Here is a 20,327-nt window from a genome sequence, read left to right on the forward strand (position 1 = left end):
TCAAAACAAACATGTTAAGATGATAAATAAACATGTTAAGATGATAAATTATTTTTTTTATAAAAATATTAAAAATTTAAATTTTTAATGTATTTATTTTTTATTTATTATATAAAAATATTTAAAATATTTTATTAATAATAGTTTTATTATGTACTTTTAAGATACAAGGTAGATAAATCCATTTTTAAAAACAAAGATTTTAGTTTTGGAAATTTTGAAGTTTGAATTTTAGATTGAGAGTGAGAGAGACAGAAGAGAAGCCATGGACTTGGGAGATGAAACCAACATCTCTCAACCCTACACCCAAGAGGACGGCGACTCCCACCTCGTCGGCTTCATCAACGTCAACAATGTTTGTGCTAAGTTTATTGTTTTGCAGTTGAACACACCGAAACCCATTAATCTCATGCTATGTATCGTGATCTTAACATTGAGTTTTGCTATTTTATGTTGTCATCAATCATGCAAAGCAACTACTATTTTTCACCATGTCCCACCCCAAAAAAAAAAAAAAAAGGAAAACAATAACAACAAACAACTAGTTGTGTTTTTGCCTTAGAAGTTTTGTTTAGATTTTAGAAATATTTTAGAAAATTAAAGTTTTAATTATATCCAATGATTTTCACCATCATACTTCATGAATCATGATAATAGCCATTACTATACGGTTTAAATCTATTCTTGTCATTATAAAAAAACTGTTTTCCTCAATTCTCATTACACACACACACACACAAATATTTTATTTTATATTTATTAATTATTTTTAAAATAAATAGATAATATTAAATATAATAAATATATAACTTCAAATATTATATATATAAAATTATAAATATTAAATTAAATAAAATAATTTTAGATTATTGTGTCTCTACCATTATATATATATATATATATATATATATATATATATATATATATAACTCCAAGTAGTTTCTGGAGAGAAGTCAATAATAACTACTTTTTCAATCACAAATGATTTTTATCCCACGTTATAACATATCTTTTATATCTAAATAAATAGTTTTTTTTAATAAAATTAAATAAATGATTAATCTCTCTCACAAATTTACAAACCTTTTATTTTTTTTAACATTTTCAATTTAAATTTAAAAATTAGTATTCATAAGAGTACATACAAAATTTTGGTCTAAATTTTTAAATTTTTATATATACAAACCTTATACTTGGTCAAACTTTTTAAATTTTTTATGTATTCTTTTAAATATTAATTTTTAAAATTTTATGTATTCTTTGAAAAGGAGTATTAATTTTTTATCTAACATTTCTAAATTTTTAAATTTTTTTATGTATTCTCTTTAGTATTAATTTTTAAATTTAAATTATATATATTTTAAATTTCGTTTGTTGCATAATCATTTATCACATTGATAATGTAAAAAAACAAAAGATTTATAAGTTTTTAAGAATGATTAACTATTTAGGACAATGTAATTTTATAACATTAGGAGATAAAAATTACTCAAAAATGGAATTAGAGGAGTAGTTATGAATGACTTAACTAGATCTCGTAAATTGCAATAGTGTTAATTTACAACTAATTTTTAATTAAATTTATATTATATTTATATTTTACTTGTAAATTTATTTAATTTAATTTAAATAATAATAAATTTTATTGCTTTTTATTTTGTAAATCAATCTAAATCATACCATAAATATTATTTTAATCATAAATTTTTGTTTGTAATAATACACGAGCGACTCAACAGGTACTAAGCCGCTTTTGTATTATTTTTAAAAAATTAATTTACTTCCTTGTTAATATATTATTTATTTTTTAAATTTATTAAATAAGTATTTTTTATTTTAATATTGACGTGATCTTATTTATATCATATTTTGTTGAAATTAAAATTACTTTAAAAAACCTTTAAAAGACGTTAATATTAAAATAAAATAATAAAGACTACAAGAGTACCTTTAAAAGACGTCAATATCTTAAAAAATCTTTAAAATTACTTAACAATAATATTTTTTATCAATATTAATATTGATAAAAATTCTACCTTTAATCTCTTAATTCTACCATTATTTTTATTACTATAGAATTAATTAAAAAGATCCTTTATATCTTAATAGAAAAATGGCTGAATTAATAAACTACCATGCTACTTCAGCCACTTTTTTATTGTTTTTAAAGGATTAATTTTTATATTTTTATTTTTAAAATTATAAATTTTATAAAATAGTTCAAAAATTAAGAATAAAAAATATTTAAAAATAAATATAAAAATTTTAGAAATTATTTAAATTTCAGAAGGTATAAAATTTATAAATTTAAATTATATAAGATATTAAAAATTTTATTATATTATTATTATGTGTAATAAAATCAAGATAAATATTTATAAAGTAAATATTTATAACCATTATATAGGTTTATTCATTTAATTTTTTAACAGTATTTAATTTAAAGAAAAGATAAAATATTATATTCAAAGTATTGTGTATGTTTATGCATAGTTTTAAAATTTTATATTCAATTTATTAAATTATCTGTAATTTTATTATTTTTTAAAAATTATTAATTTATATTTTTAGTATATTTTTTATTGTATTACATACAATTATTTTCTTTTATTATTATTTTTTTTATTTTTTTCACCTCCCACCTTCTCTTTAATTATCACCAAATATTATTATCACAATTTTATATCTTTGTCTATAACTTTGATCTATAACCATTCGTTCTGTTAATTTTTATGAGTTGTTAAAGTGTTATTGAAGGCTATAGATGACAATTATGAATTTATTGTACGATTATAGATCAAACTATAAGTAAAAATGTAAAATAAACCTAAAGTAATTTCTGAATTGAGTAAAGTATCGTTTTTTACCCAACGTTTGGAGTAAGTTCTATTTGTGTCCCTAACGTTTAAATTGTCTTATTTGTATCTTTAACGTTTATAAAAGTGATTCAATGTTATCCTACTATCAATTATACTAACAAATCAGATTATATTTTTCAATTATTCTCACTTAGATGTATTCATTCTCAATTAGGTCTCACTTGGATGTGTTCGATTTTAATATTATACACACTATTTGTGTTTAGATTCAATTATGTCCTAGAAAAGTGAATTATGTAAATGTTGTAGGAATTAGTTTCAACTTTTGATGAGCTATTTTTCGGAGACATTTGTATTCTAACTTTAAAGAAGAGATTTTTAAAACTCAAACTAAAGCGTTCATGGTGTGTAATTGACGGAAGGATAACATTGAATCGCTTTTACAAACGTGGGATACAAATAGGACGTTTTAAACGTTAGGGACACAAATAGAATTTACCCCAAACGTTGAGAACAAAAACGATACTTTACTCTTTCTGAATTTGTACCGAGTAAAAATCTTTCGCAATTCCTCATACATCTCCTTATCAATAAATTCTTGAACTTTGAAGAACTACAAAATTTAGAAATCAATAAATATATCATATGCTAATACAAATTTCATTATATTTAAATTACAATTTAACAAAAATAAATAAAACCTGTAAAATTAAAATTTTTTGTTTGGCATTGGATTTCCTACATATACACCACAAAAGAAGCCATTAAACCATTTGTAGAGCATTCAAATCTATTTTTATCCGATATTATCTCTATTTTGTGCGGTTTCTTAATCTAATGATAGGTACGTGTAATTTTATTCTTTACTAACATGAGTTGGTTTTGCAATGGTGAGTTTGTTGCTGAAAAAAGAAAAAAAATAATTTATTGTCACTGGTATAAAATTATTTTTTGTAACCTTATTAAACATGAGAAACATAATCTCCATTACAATCAAGCAACCTTTTAACATTTTAGGCATAAATTTTTTCCTTTTTTAGATAGAAAAAGAAAATAGAAAGGGATAGATAATAGGCATATCTATGACACATTCTGATTACATGTTGCATTACCTTATATGTTTTTGGAATAGTATTACCTTGTATGTTTTAAAAAAAGTTTGAGTAATAGTGCTAGTGCAGGACAAGAAAAGCAAGACTTTGTTAGAATGAGTTACGGTATAAATAGAAAGTCATTGCTTTCAAAAGAATGAGGTGTACTACATATTTCTCATAATTTTAATTTTGCTTCACTGTATTTTCTTCTTTTCTAAGATGTCTTAAATTCTTTTTTGGTTTTTACTATCTAACTTATATACATCATCATCATGTCCCTGTTTTCTATTCATCTTTCTTCTTGAAAATTACATGTTTCATTTCTCTCTTGAGATAGACTGTATCATTTACATACTAATCAAATAACCAGTGTCACATGCCTGACAAATAATATTATAGAAGACAGTTAATATTCTTTTGCAAAAAGTTTTGCGTGAATTTTTTTTGTTATTATTAGTTAAATAAGTATCTACAAAATTAGTTTTGAATTATGTTAGTAGGGTTAAAATAATATAAAAAAAAAAATTAAAAAGTGAAAAAATACATAATAGCATATAGGTGTCACCATTTTGGAGTTCTTCTTATGCTTTCATGAGAATAACCTATTCATATTTTTTATTGTCACTTTTTTTTAACCAACTACTGCGCCTCATTATTTTTTAGATTGTTCATATAATTCGAATCATAAAAAAAGCAAATATATATATATATATATATATATATATATATATATATATATATATATAATGATTTATTAAACTATTCTCTCTAGCATTATCATAAAAAATAGGTAACATCCATTATCAACAAAATACTAAATACAATTATACAACTTAATAATATCATCCCAAAGTAACGCACAAATCTAATGACATCAATAATATACTACATGAGGCACAATAACATTAGTATCTCACCCGAACACTGTTTTTCGTCCAACCTTTCAGTAAGTTGCTGTCCACTTCTCTCTCTTATTTTGAAGTTGTCCATCTTTGCGACATTGCAAATGGGAGTACAATGGCCATTTTAACCCGAACTACATGACAAACTAATACCCGGAGCATTGAAATATCATTTTCATACTTTGCCTCACCTGAAAAGTTTCAATACAAGCTGCTTGATGCTATATATATATATATGAGAAAGTATTGAAAACCAATATTAATTGTGTATAATGTGTATAATGAATTAAAAAATTTTAAATTTTAAAATTTTAAAATTAATATTAGTATTTAAATCTATTCACAATATATACGGTTATTTCTAATTTTACCGTAACCTCCAATATAAGTCCAAAACTCACCGTCATCTTTTTCGGTTCTCACTTCACGTCATTGAATTTTTCGCTGGCCATACCGAAGCCGCCGCATCCTCCCACCGACATCGTTCTCACCTCCACCGGTCAGTCCGATGCGCCTCGCCCTCCGACACTCAGCCTAACGTTACTGCTGCTGTTTTCGTACCTCTCTTTTGAACCGGCTTCGCTTTCTCCCATTCCTTCAAGCCTCTTCTCACCGATGATACCACCATACTCTTCTTCGGATCCAAACATGGTTAGCTTCTTTCATGATTTGAGTCCTATTCTTCACAACAATGCTGCTTTTGTCATGACTAATCCTTTAAAATTATGTTTCACTACAATAATAGTTTCTTCTGTTTATTCATTTTCTTCTATTTTAATGGTCAATTTAGGATAATCATTTTAGTAGGTATGCAGATAGTTCTTTTATTTTTATATAGATGATTATTTTAATTGGATTGAATTTAGTTATATATAATTAAAATATGTTAGATGTTCAATTCATTAGGTATACGAATTATTATTTTTATCCTTAAGTGGATAGTTAAGTGGATAGTTATTTTCTTAGTTACCCTTTTCATTTTCCTTCTAACTTCATTTAGCCTTCTTTTTTTCGTTCTCTATTTTTATTATTATCTTTTTTCTTTTTTCATTCCAACTTTTCATATGCTGTCCCTTTTTTTTCTTCCTATTTTTCGTTATTACATTGCTTTGCTTTGCATTCACCATTTTTCGAAATAACTTCACATACATTTTTTATGCCTATATAACTCTTTTTTAATCTTTCATCATGCTTACTTTTTTAACCCTTGCTTTTGCTTTGCTTTGTATTCTTGTTTTTTTGTTTCAAACTTAATCTCATCACTTAGGAGATTTTAGGGACGATGTAAATAACTAAATATTTATATATTCGAGTATGATGTTTGTGGATAAAAGAAATTCAAGTGGATTAATGGACTCTTACACACACATGCATGATGCATGGGAGCAAATGCGTCTAAAGCAAAAAAGCTGGAGAATTAATTTATCTAAGAGCCATGCTCAATAATTTTTTAAGAATAGAAAAAATGGGTCAGGATATCGGGCCAACAACCTGGCCATATCTTAATACAGAAGTTTCATGCCCAATCCAACTCGGTTTGAAATAAAAATGCTTTAAAATGTATATGAATAAAGAACAAATAGGACTCTAACCTTTTTTTTGTGTGGATATTTTCGTCCCCAAAGATTGAAAAATATATTTATGTCCCTGATCCTTCCAAAATGCAGACAAATTTACCCCTCCGTTGAACTCAACGGAAAACGCTGACATGACTCCCGTGGAGCTGACGTGGCCGTTACGGGAGCACACGTGGCATGCAACTTTTTAAAACAGGATATATTAGTCCTCTCACACCAAAACGTGTAGCTTTTTAAAACAGGACATATTAGTTCTCCCACCCTAAAACAACGTCGTTTCACCCAAATCCCCAATCTTTCACATTTATGGCCCTAATCCTTCCACAGAAATGGTGAAGTGGGTCACCATCCTCAGCCACCTCCAACCCCAACCACCTCTTGCCCCTTGAGTCCCTCTTCCACCACCACCTACGCTGCCCCTCCTCTCCTTGCCCCATCCCCCTCCCTCTCCACTCCCTCGCTTACCCTAACCACTGTGAAGCGGTAAAACCTTCTCTTTTTCTCTTTTTCGCTTTATTTGTCATTCAAAGCCGAGTTCTTTATTTATTTAGTTATTTTCCTTCTCTGTGGCAGTGGAAGAAGGAGTGTTCGAAGCTTCAAGAATCACGAAATGCAAAGTAAGTAATAATTGAATTGTGAAAAGTTTTGCTATAATATATACAATCTTTTGAGAAACATTGGTATTCTGTACTAGGTACATTATTCTTGAGGCCACAATCACCAGCTAACTACTTAGATAGTGGTTCTGGTACTGATTTTGTGTATTCACCATCAGAGCCAGGTGCTGTAAGTAGTTTAAGATCATGGTTCACATACGAAGAACTTATCCAAGCTACAGATGGGTTTTCTCCAAAAAATCTACTGGGAGAAGGTGGATTTGGTGCGGTCTACAAAGGTATACTTTTTGATGGAAGAGTAGTGGCTGTGAAACAGCTTAAAGTTGGTGGTGGGCAAGGGGAACGCAAATTTAGAGCAGAAGTTGAGATTATTAGCCGTGTGCATCATTGCCATCTTGTTTTCCTGGTGGGCTATTGTATATCTGAGCATCAAAGATTGCTTGTCTATGACTATGTTGCTAACAACACACTTCATTACCATCTTCATGGTAAGTAAGATATCTCTGTGATTTAGTAATTCAAATAAATAAAAAAATGTAATACTTATTAACAACTTATTACAAATTTACAACTTCAAAAGATATATTTTATATCCACTTTGGTTGAACCATGTGAAAATGTCATATATGAAGTCCATTCTTTAGCATAAAAAGTTAAAAACTAATCATACTGTGCTACTCTTATTATTTATTTAAATGTTTTGGGGGGTGAACTCAAGAACTCTTGAAAAAATTATGCATTATATATTTAATGATTGTGCAGCTTGCAAGTAGATATACAAGATTCTTCCCCAAATGTATTCATTAATATTTACGTTAATAATGGGTACCCTCATATGTAAAAGTTTAATGAGTAATTTACAACTTTTACATGTGAAAACAGACCAATTTTGGATTGGCCTACCAGAGTCAAGGTTGGAGTTGGGACTGCTCGAGGAATAGCTTACCTACATGAAGACTGTAAGTTTCTTCATTGTTTTTCCTTTTTTTTTTCCATATTTCATCACTATCTACAGTAAATGGGATTTTCTTTGTACTAGGGGTGTCTTTTAGATGCGATTTGGCAGAAACCTGGTGGTGATGCAGAAACCTGATTTTCAAGCTTGTATAGCTAATAAGGAAAAGGAAATCAATAGGTTGAAGGAGCTCCTGGAGGCAGAGAAGAAAAAGGCGGATAAGGACTAATATGTCCTGTGTGAAACGACGTCGTTTTGGGGTGGGATGACTAATATGTCCTATTTTAAAAATTACACATTTTGGTGTGAGAGGACTAATATGTCCTATTTTAAAAAGTTACATGCCACGTGTGCTCCCGTAACGGCCAGGTCAGCGCCATGGGAGCCACGTCAACGTTTTTCATTGAGTCCAATAGAGTCACTTCAACGGAGGGGTAAATTTGTCAACGTTTTGAAAGGGTCAGGGACATGAATGTATTTTCCAATCCTTGGGGACGAAAATGTCCGCGAAAAAAAAGGTCAAGGACCAATTTGTCCTTTACTCAATGTATATTTATGATAAAACAACTCGTCTTATGTATTGGTAAAGGAAATCCTTCGAAGACAATGAGCTATAACTTAAATGACATAATATTTTCATATTATTTAGAAGTCTCACTATTAATTTTGTAAAAAAAAAATCCTTCGAAGCCCAACAACTTAAACTTTAAAGGAGTTGACCCTCTTGTATATAATGTGTGCTACCTAGTCCATTAATTACATCACCTTATAGTTAAAAGCCCATCCATAAGTATCCCTGACAAAAAAAAAGAGCCCATCCAATATCAAAGTTTAGGGTTAATTTTTTTTATATTGATTAAACATATGCGTAATACGTTATTATTGAAAGATTAGGTATTTTTTTTATATGGTATTTTTTTAATTGATAATATTTCAATTGGACGGTCCGATTTATTTGAAGAAAAAAATAAATTACAAATTAGAGGGTCTGATTTATACTTTTAAATTTTTTTATTTTTTAAAATAAAAATCGGACGGTTCAATTTTAACATTATTTTTTTTTTAATTTTCAAATATACAAATCGGACTATCCAATTTGTGATTGTTAATTTAAAAAACAAAACAATACAAACAAATTGGTACCTCCAATTTATATGACCCATAGCAATATAAAACACTTCTCTCCTTACAGCATCTTGTGATACATCACTCTCTCTCAAAGAAAAATAAAAAGCGAAAGTTTTGCACCTGTGTGTAGTAGATCCTCTGATCAAAGGGGAAAAAAAGTAGAGTGAGTGAAACACCTCTGATCTTACCACATTCCCATTGGGAGAAAATAATCATATCATAATGATCATTTTAAACTCTAGAATTGCGAATTTGTACCATTTTTCTTGTATTGAGTATTTATATACTACTAATTCCCATGATCAAATTCTGTGGATAGAAGTTCATAATAAAAAATAATGGAGTTAGTAGGCCTCAGCATTTATTCATATATTTCGTGAATTTGATAAAAAAATGAATAAATAAATAAATTAATCATTATTAAATTTATCATTTTTATTATATTAACTAGTGTATGTAATAGAGCAATTGTCACTATAAAAAATTTACAAAATTTAATTGTTATATTTGCAATTACTATCAATCAAGTAGATTAACAAAAAAAGTGATGTTTATAGTGTCTATCATCTTTATAAATTTTTCGGTTAGTATACCTATATTTTATGTTCCAAATCACAATTTTTTGTTGAGTATATCTTTTTTTTTTCTTAGTGAATTAACTTATTTATCTTCAACTATTTCTTGCTCATTTTGCACTATATTTAAATACCGTTTCGGCAGCTTTAACTTTATTCATTTGACATTTTATTTGACCCATACAACATATTATTTCTGGACAGCATTCTAATTTTAGTGCAATAACATTAATGTGTTTGGTCACCGAATCGTTTAAACGTTAATTTTCTGTTATTTTTGTGTTAAGGCAAAATGTTTGTAGAATATATTTTTTGCCATTTTCAAACTACATGGTTTATTAAGCAAATAAATTAAATTAATTATTGCATTCAAAGATTCGTTAAAAGAAAGAGAAAGAAAACCAATAAATGATTGATCGTTAAAAAAGCAGGGGGGTTGCATGTATGTCTAAGTTGACTTAGATTTTGTCACCAAATGACACATATTCTTTGCCGTGGAAGGCATTGAGAAATGACTTCGGCTGCTTCATCAATCATGGAGGCAAACATGTGGATTTAGGCCATTATTGCATGCAATATTTTAAAGTTTTTTACTCTCAATAACCTATTAGGCTAGAAATAAATTACAAAAATCAGCTATAATAAATGATTTAATAATAAAAGCATTTAATAATACATAACGAAGTAAACAAGTAGTTTCAACCAAATTCTTATTAATTAGGTGACTTAAAAAAAATTAAGATTTTGCATTGTTGCTACTCGTACTTTTTTCTTCTTCCTCTCTCCTTCGAGTCTTCTTCCCTCCTGCTTCTCTTTATTCCGTTGTTCCCCCTTTTTTCTTTTAATTCCTCTTCCTTTTTATGTATTTTTATCCTTTTCTTTTTGTCGTGTTTGATATAATTTGTGTTGTTTAATTTATATATTCATTCTCGATCACAATATATATGTATTCGTTAGTTTTAAAAAAGTTATATATTTTTCATAGAATTTAATTTTACGTAAAATAAATTAAGATTAAATAACTAATTTTTTTAAAAGGTTGGTGAAACAATTAAAAACATTATTCATTTAATATCATCTCTCAGTATGTGTAAAATTTTGAATTAAATTCTATTACAGTATGTTATAAGGTATATTAATAAAGGAAAGGTAATAACAAGTCGTTTTAATTACCTCAAAGTTGACCTGAACTGAGAAGTCATGGCAGACCAAGATTGACTCATAAGTTGTTTTTTTCCTTGTAATTTTCCAGAGCCTGCCACAGGACTAATTAATCATGTTGTCATAGAATGAGACAAAGATCCAGAGAAATTTCAAGTAGGAAGAAATCTCAATAGACCACGTATGCACGGTATGGTGTAACATACATTATTGGAAGACCAATAATTAACAATTAGAAATGAAGAAAGTTAATACTTTTTAATATTAGTTAATATTTTATTTTCATGATGTGAATGTAAATTAATCGAATTATTTATTTTTCAATTTATTAGTAAACTATCTCTTTGAAAATTGTAAAAACTGTTCTTTTACAAATGTTTTTATTATTGTTTCCACTCATATTATTTCAAAAGTGAATTCTGCTCTAATTAATAACTCTGAATAAATTAAATACATACGTTAAGATACGAAAATTTTTTATTCCCTAACAACTAAAGTATTTTTTATTCTTTCATATATTAGGAAATTTTACTTGAAAAAAAAATGTTTCATACTAATAAATTCAGATGTATAACCATAACTATAGATTTTAATGTATGAGATTTTGTAGCATTTTTGAATGAGATCCTACATTGATTAGTATTATACAAAAGAAGTCTATTATCATAAAAACTAATATAATTAGATTTATTCCTCGTAAACAAATTTATTGGAATTTACGATCTCATTATTTTTCTATAAAATAAAAAGAGCTATTTTAAAAAATATACTTTTAAGTAATTGTTCCATAAATTTTATATCTATCTATACGAAGAAAAATTCTTAATGAGAAATTTTTATTTGTATAAATAGTATTTTAAATTTGGAGCGATATGTAAAAATTAACAATACTTGTTTATTTTTGAGTTGTTCCGTCGAATTAGTCGTTCAAAATTTTTTATCTCTACCCAAACCTGATAAAAAATAAAATCACTTTTTATAGATTCGTTAAGAATAATTTTAATCTAATTCATAGCTTATTAGAAGTAGAAGACGTTATGATACTTAAAAATCAAAATATTAATTAAATATTAATAAAAAATAATAAATTTTATTTTTCATATACATATCTAAAAGTTCATTGTCTTTTCTCAATAAAGAGGTTAATTATGAGTTAGAGTTTTATTTTAGAGATGAAAAAAAATACATTTCGTGGTCGACAGCCCAACACTTTATTATTAAGTAAATAATTTAGAAAGAAGATTAGTTACTACGTTTTAAGTACAGTGAAAAAGTTTATACTTCTTGTTAGAAAATTATTTATCAGAAGCATCTTGTGAAATACTTTTTGGCGATAGTAAATTATTTTGTTTTTAATTTAAATAAATTATAATTATTAATTAACTGATATACCGAGGAAGAGAAAAGAAATGGCAGTTAGGTAATTTGATGAGGAGATACTGATGTGTTGGCTCTTTTAATATGATTTTTTTTAGCTACTGTAGAAAGTTTTTTAATTATTTTTTTATTGCAAGAAATCACAAAATGGATAAGATTAACACCCTAAAAATATAAAAGAAAAGAAAAAAAAAGGTTGCTATAATCCTATATATATAGGCTTATTGGTGGTATTCCCATGCAGAGACTTCTATAATGTGGACCATATATACATCACAAAAACACGTCGTTGGGTTTAGCGTGTACGTTGGAAAATGACTGATTCATAATGCGATTTTGACATCTCTAAAGATGTCTATATACTTTGCCAAATCCATATATTTAAATATATACAATAATGTATTAAAAAAAATGGAGTAGTATTTATACAAGAAAAATAGCTTCATTCATGTGTACTACTAGTAGATAACTAGACAGAAACGCGAAGGAACATGTGGAGGACTAGTTTGAACTTTGCTTTGTTAATTTTTCTAGTTCATGCAGTTGTGCTTCAAGCTCTGGATCAATCAGGTTTAATAATATAATTGACATCAAAATCTACATACATATATATACATTTTCAATTCAATATATGTTAAGTAATATGTTGTGTGATTTTTAGGGTTCATCAGCATAGATTGCGGAGCCTTGCCCAACTCTACTGATTGGAAAGACATACAATATATTTCAGATGCCGGTATCATTAGCAGTGGTGTAGCTAAATCAGTGAGTTCTGACTCCATACGTTACTTAAAACATAAACAACTGTGGACTCTGAGAAGCTTCCCGGAAGGAAGAAGAAACTGTTACAAGATAAACAACATCACAATAGGCTCCAAATATCTGATCCGCCTTGAGTTTGCGTACGGAAACTACGACGGGATTAAAACTTTTCCAGAGTTTGACGTGTATCTTGGAGTTAACAAGTGGGATACAGTTGGAGCATCCAACCTTAGCCCCGGCGGGTACAAGACCGATGAGATTATACATATAGCTTCACAGGAATACATAAATATCTGTTTGGTGAATACAGGCCATGGCACACCATTTATATCAACCATAGATTTGAGGCCTTTGAAAAATGATACCTATTCCATCACTCCTCCATCTGCTGTTGGATCACTGGTTAACTACTACCGTGACGATTTCGGTTATTCATTCAGCGACGACTACATCAGGTGAATTATCAAGTATCTTCCATCTGGTTAATTAAATTAAAGTGAAGAGTCAGGTGTAATTGTGATGTTTAGTCATCAATTAGTCATCATCAATATTTTTAATGGTGTGAGATGATATCTAATAGTGTAGGATTAATCATTTTTCTTTTGATAGTTAAATGTTGGCCAAATTTCAACAAAAGTACTGGTCCCTTAGATTTTCTCAATTAAAAATAGTTAAATAATTTGATATATTTGATTAAATTGTCAGATATGGGGATGATCCCTTTGATCGTCAATGGAGAACCTTCATGCAACCTGATTGGGTAAAATTGTTTGATTCAAGTATTATAACTGCTGGTGCCTTTAGCAAGAATGATTACCAGTTGCCAGCAGGTGTCATGAATACCGCGATCACACCGGCAAATGCAAGCGATCCATTAGTGATAAACTGGAGGCCAAAAATTCCAATAAGTGATGTATACTATATATACATGCATTTTATGGAGGTTGAGGCTGAGTCGAACAACAACGAAATAAGGGAATTTAACATCTTTGTGGGCGGTAAGCTATTCTCTGAAAAACCCGTGCAGCCGCCCTACCTCTCTACAAAAACAATCAGAGCCGTAGTCCCGAACTTGGTTGATATTTCACTCGAAAAAACGCCGCGTTCAACCCTGCCTCCCATCATCAACGCCATTGAAGTTTACGAATTAATTCAATTCCACCAATTGGACACATTCCAAGCAGATGGTATGTTGTATTTATATCCTAGTTTATTCAATACAGTATTGGGCTTCATGTTTGGATATCTCAAAAACTTTTTCATATGTTAATTTATTAGTTATTTTTTTGTTTATTATGTTAAAAAAATTAAAGATTTTTTTTAGAAAAGATGAGAATGGCAATTTTTTTAAAAGATATTTTTCATTATTTTTATTTTAAAATAAAACAATAATAATAAATAATAAATGCTACTACTAGTTGATGCCATCACAAGGATCCAGTCCGTCTATGGTTTGGCAATAAGAGAAGAGTGGCAAGGGGATCCATGCGGTCCCGCAGGCTACATGTGGGAGTGGGACGGTCTCAATTGTACTCGTCGTCTAAATGAATCCCCTAGGATTACTGCCTTGTAAGTCGCTCTAATTGTTGGATAATAATTTATTTAAATATATTAATTATTTTTTTATATAAAAAAATATACCAGACAATTTTATGTGAGTGGTTATGCAGGAATTTATCTTCCAGTGAATTAAGAGGAATTATAGATCCTTCCTTTTCAGATCTCACTATGTTGGAAAAGTTGTGAGTTCATCTCCATTTCATCTCATACTCTACTCGTCATAAAAGAAAACACATTGTCAAAATAACACACTGATAGAAGAAACTTGATTTCATTTAAATCATTTTCAGATATTTTTAGTTGTATTATGTGTTGTGGTCATGTCATTTATTGTTTTTCCAGGGATTTATCAAACAACAACTTAAATGGCCAAGTTCCAGATTTTCTCTCTCAATTACACAACTTAAAGATATTGTAAGTTATTTCATTATTCGAGCTCATCTAATAAATGACCAAAACAAAAAAGAAAAAAAAAATCTTATAGCAGTGTCACTATTTTGGCAGGAATTTGGCGGGCAATAACCTCAGTGGTTCAGTACCATCAATACTAGTTGAGAAATCTAACAAAGGTTTTTTGTTACTCAAGTATGGCTCTTGTTGAAACTTCTTTCTATACTCTATTCTTATATACATATATTTTAATGTACATCTTATAAGTAAAGTGTCCTTTTTTGTATTAAAAATAAACGATCATAAAAATTGAGAAAAGAAAAATCTATCACGGGTAATTGATCTAAATATATTATACTTTTATCGTGCAACTTGACATGTGCAGTAGGAAAAGCATAACAGATGTTGATATCTTTTTTTTTATTTTATTTAAAGATGTTGATATCTTTTTAAACATATCATTTACATCATATTATGGATCAAATAACTCATAAAAAAATGGAGAAAATCTTAAGGATCATTACTTTTATTAAAATTTGGTCAGCACTTAATTAGAAAAAAAAAAGTAATTTCATACTATTGGATATAATTTTATACTATTAAAAATACTAATGATAGTTAATTGATGGCTACAAATCACAAATACTGCTGCCCATAGCATTTTTCAAAAAAAAGTCAAATTAAAAAAATATCTTTTTTGTGGTCAAAATAAACTAAATTTCGTCTCTATATACCTAAACTTAACTCTGGAACTCTTAAAAATTATACTGGGTAAAATAACATGTGCTTATGAGATGTTGATATAAAAATTAAGTAAAGAGTTAATTAACATAATAATGTTTCTATAATAGTGTTGATCAAAATCCATATCTACTATGTGAATCTGGAGGATGCAAAGAAAAGAAGAAAAAGAAAACAATGCCATTATCAATAGCCGTAGCTATTGGGATTTCAGTAGCTCTAGTGGCTGTAGCCGCCGCAGCTCTAGTCTGGACCCTGAAAAAGAAAAAAATCAAAGGTGATAGATATCAATCTGACTGATTAACTGTAAAATCCAAATTCGTGCATGTTGATTACCCAAGATTATTTGTGCATAATCTTAATTGACATTGGTGGCAGTAGAAATGACTCCAAAGGAGATCAAGCAAGAGGATGATGTATTACTCCAGTTCAAGAATAAAATCTATTCATACTCTGATATCATTAAAATCACCAACAACTTCAGAAAAATTCTTGGGAAAGGTGGGTTTGGAACAGTTTATATGGGACATGTTGATGATGCTCCAGTTGCAGTGAAGATGCTTTCTCAATCCTCAGTTCAAGGTTATCAGCAATTCCAAGCAGAGGTAACTAAAATAATCATTATATATATATATATATATATATATATATCACAACAATGATAAACCCTGATGATTCTGGATTTGGTTATGTTAATTATTCCGTGCAGGTTAAGGTTCTAATGAGAGTTCATCATAGAAATTTGACCTCCCTAGTTGGATATTGTAATGAAGGAAGCAATAAGGCTCTCATATACGAATATATGGCTAATGGAAATCTACGTCAACATCTCTCATCAGTAGGCACCAAATTCCTGAGCTGGAAAGACAGGCTCTGTATAGCCGTAGATGCAGCCCAAGGTTGGAAACTAATCCTCAAACTATACTAGATTTTTTTTTCCCGCCTTTTAATACATTTTCAATGAATTTAACTGGTATCAGGGTTGGAATATTTACACAATGGTTGCAAGCCACCTATAATCCACAGGGACGTAAAAGCTACAAACATTTTGTTGACTGAAAACTTGCACGCTAAATTATCTGATTTCGGTTTGTCGAAAAGTATCCTAACGGATGGGAGCAGTCATGTTTCAACTGTTGTTGCTGGCACCGCTGGCTACTTGGACCCCAAGTAAGCATTCTAATTATTTTCGAGTAATACTAGGAGCCAACATTTTGAGTGTAGAAAACAGAAAAGTTAGTTAGTGTTGGTCTAAAACTAAGACAAAAATAAGAAAAAATTAGTTTTGACTTAAAATTTCTCATAATTTTACAAGAAAATAATATTAATCACAAAGTTTGGTGGAAATGCATTGAACTATTTACATTTGTACCTCTTTTTCCAAAAAATTTTGCAGTTACTACCAATCAAGCAGATTAACAGAGAAGAGTGATGTTTATAGCTTTGGAGTTGTTCTTTTGGAGTTAATCACAAGTCAAGCAGCAATAAGAATGGCAGAAGATGATGATGATGATAATGATGGGAAAACTCATCACTTAAGTCATTGGGTTAGTTCGAAGGTGGAGAGAGGGGATATCCATGGCATTGTTGACTCGAGGTTAGGAGAAGACTTTGACTGTAGCTCTGCCTGGAAAATTGTGGAAACAGCACTGACTTGTGTGTCTCAAAACTCTAATGAAAGGCCAATCATGAGTGAGGTGTTGATTGAACTCAAGAACGCTTTGGCCATGGAATTAAGTCGAACAAACTATGGTGGTGGTGTCAACAATAACAATGGAGATTCATCGGTTGAACTGGTCTTTGTGAATGCAAATGAATCCACTCCTCTGGCCAGGTAAATTAAGACACACAATTACAAGTGGAAACTGATGTATCAGCAACAATAAGTTTTCTATTTTGGTTTTTGGGTTCACAAAAGGAGCCCCAAGGTCCAGAAATAGGAAACTCAAAAACTAACAATAAGTTAATTAGAGTATGTGTCTTGGACTCTTGGGAGTGGTGTGACTGAAGTTTCTCAGGTCGCAGATGAGGCTTTATCTCATGTGGTAATCTATATGTTTCTTAATATGCTGCATTCGGGTTTGAACTTTGACAAATGTGTCAAGTATTGAAAAAGAATTCTTTTATTTTGTGCGAGTGAATGCGTAATATAAGTGTTATAATACTTAAGATTGGGGTTGTCTACTCTATCTTAAAAAAAAAAATTTCTCAGGTCTTGTTTCTTCTTCTTTACTGCATGCTTGGTGCTTCTATATAAGCTATTTTACCATACAAGTTTATATAGTCATTTTTTCTAAATCATCCTCACGCGCGTGTCTTATGCACGCACATTATGCGCGCCTCTTAATTTAATAGATTTCAATCAACGCGTGCACGTTCTTTTTCTTGCCATTACTGCACGTTCTTCTTCTTCGTTATCATCATCACCAACACCACCTCCTCCTCGTCCTCCTTCTTTCTTCATTGGAATTTCTTCTCCTCCTTCCTTTTCCTCCTTCTCCTCCTTATCTCGCTGTTAAAGATAATGAATAATTCAAGTTCAGATTGTCAATTGAACTAAAACGAAGTTGATTATTTTTTTTAATCCAATCAAGTAGCTAATGTGTGATTCAATTTCAAGTTAATTTTTTCATTAATAATTTATGATTATGTAGGTGAATAATGTTTCATCATTAATGGTTTAAAATGAATATAATGTAAAAGTTTTACATTAAAAAAATATTTTTTTTTGTATTTGTAGCAAATTTGGGTGTAACACGAAGATATTTGGGTGTAATACGAAGACATTTGAGTGTATTCTTTAAGAATTTTCAGCATATGTGTGCTGATAAATTCTGCATAATTCAAAACTCTTCTTCTCCCTCCTCATCTTCTATTGCTTCTTCTTCTTCGTTTTCATCATCGTCGTCATCATCATCATCTTCTTCTTTTTTTTTCTTATTCATCTTTTTTTTCTTGTTTTGTCTTTTCAAGTTTCTTCTTGTTTTACTCTTCTAACAAGAATAAAAAAAATCAAACAAAGAAGAAGAAGAAACATATAATGATACAAAATTACTTGAAAGAGGATGAACTTATATTCGTTCAACAAAAAGAAAGAAAGAAATAAAAAAAAGAAGAAGAAAAAAATACAGCATTAGAAGAAATATTTTTCTGTATTTGCAGCAAATTTGGGTATAACACAAAGATATTTGGGTGTATTGTTTAAGAATTTTCAGTTTATGTGCTAATAAGTTCTGTATAACTCAAAATTCTTCTTCCTCCCTATCTTCTGCTACTACTTCTTCTTCATCTTCTTATTTCATATTTTCATAATTCTTCTTGAGAGGAAAAAATCAAACAAAGAAAAAAAAATATAATATTACAAAATCAATAGAAAGAGAAGGAGAGAAAAAATGCAGCAACAACAACAGTAATAAAAAATGACGATGAAGATGAAACACGCGAAGAAAAATGAGGAGAAACGCAAAGAAGAAGGAGAGGAAGAAGGAAGAGGAGGAGGAGGAGAAACGCGAAGCACGCTATGGAAACCGTTGAGTAGCGCGCGTGTTAACATGCTTGTATGGGTGAGCGTCTTTTTTGTTAGATTTGACCCAACTTGTATGACTTGTAAACCAAAATGATTTGTAGCACTTCTGTAAGTTATAATAACTATTATTAATGATGTTTGTATTTAAACAAACTAAGTCAAAATTGCTCGTGTTCATTCATGTTAAGATAAAATGTATTAGCCTATAATAAAAAACAACCATATTTGACATGGTTGAGTTTAGAGAACTAAATTATGATTAAGATGATAACTAAATATTATTGGGTTATTTGTTTGTATGATTTTATTGTGTTTGTGTGTAAAAAATTAATTAATTCACATTGGTCCAAGAAGCATGAAAAATTAAGTCCACACTAATACTCCAAATCTTGATTCAAAATAGAAAACGGTTGAACCAAAAAGAAAAAAAACAAGCCATATGTTATGAGTAGAAAATCAAACTTGGCCGAAACCACTCCAAGCCTATTCGGTGATCTCAAAGCCAAGTCCTCACAAATCACTATGTCACCAACAGGGCAAACAAAATTCAAATTCACTTTATTTCTCTTTTAATTCCACTGAACACACTCTTTTTTTTTTTTTCTCTTTCTTCCTTTCACATCAAAGTTCGGAACCAAAGAAGAAGAAAATAGAAAGAGTCAAAGCTAGGTTGGGGTGAAGAACAAAAGGGTTGTTACCAATTTCAAGCAAGTTTTAAGACTACAACAAGAGAAAAAAATTCATTAGAAAAAAAAATTACAAAAAGGTGATTTTTCTATTTATGCTTCATCAATGATTATTGAAGAAATCAACTGGGTCACAAGCACCATTCTGAAAAATATGAAGAAGGTGAAGTCATTGGTGCTCTGTTTGGAATCTACAGTCAATAAATAAACTTGGAGTCAAAGCAAGAACGTACGGCTCAGATTCAAGATTTTTGAAGAAAAAGGTTGAAAGAGAAGATTAAAGGTATGGTTGTATGTCACTACTTCTACCCTCTCTCTCCTCTGTGAACGCTGTTGCTGCATCTGTGTATTGGGAGAAGAGAACCAACATGTGCTGATGAAGGTTTCAAACTCTGGAAGCTTCACTTCTCTATAATAGGAGCGAACAGCCAAGGATTTAGCAATGAGTGAGAGCACA

At 29.4% G+C, this 20,327-nt stretch overlaps 2 protein-coding genes across 3 annotated transcripts; both read left to right on the forward strand.

Moving 5' to 3' along the window:
* The first annotated feature begins 6,673 nt into the window (after positions 1-6,673).
* LOC130956094 (proline-rich receptor-like protein kinase PERK8) lies at positions 6,674-8,571 on the forward strand. Of its 2 annotated transcripts, none has more exons than XM_057883123.1 (5): positions 6,674-6,875; positions 6,966-7,009; positions 7,087-7,497; positions 7,892-7,968; positions 8,049-8,571. In XM_057883123.1, the coding sequence occupies exons 2-4, from the start codon at positions 7,003-7,005 to the stop codon at positions 7,948-7,950; spliced, it is 477 nt and encodes a 158-aa protein (XP_057739106.1). In that variant the 5' UTR covers positions 6,674-6,875; positions 6,966-7,002; the 3' UTR covers positions 7,951-7,968; positions 8,049-8,571. The 2 variants fall into 2 exon arrangements, with proteins under 2 accessions (XP_057739106.1, XP_057739107.1); XM_057883124.1 differs by having other exon boundaries at positions 7,168-7,497.
* Positions 8,572-12,606: 4,035 nt separating this feature from the next.
* Positions 12,607-17,874, forward strand: LOC130956093 (putative leucine-rich repeat receptor-like protein kinase At2g19210). Its single transcript, XM_057883122.1, has 12 exons — positions 12,607-12,775; positions 12,867-13,422; positions 13,673-14,154; positions 14,386-14,536; positions 14,638-14,709; positions 14,870-14,941; positions 15,032-15,112; positions 15,769-15,935; positions 16,037-16,263; positions 16,368-16,557; positions 16,639-16,828; positions 17,055-17,874. The coding sequence occupies exons 1-12, from the start codon at positions 12,697-12,699 to the stop codon at positions 17,494-17,496; spliced, it is 2,709 nt and encodes a 902-aa protein (XP_057739105.1). The 5' UTR covers positions 12,607-12,696; the 3' UTR covers positions 17,497-17,874.
* The last annotated feature ends 2,453 nt before the right edge of the window (positions 17,875-20,327 follow it).

This window comes from Arachis stenosperma, chromosome 10 (assembly GCF_014773155.1).
Source record: "Arachis stenosperma cultivar V10309 chromosome 10, arast.V10309.gnm1.PFL2, whole genome shotgun sequence".
NCBI classification, from domain to species: Eukaryota; Viridiplantae; Streptophyta; class Magnoliopsida; order Fabales; family Fabaceae; genus Arachis; species Arachis stenosperma.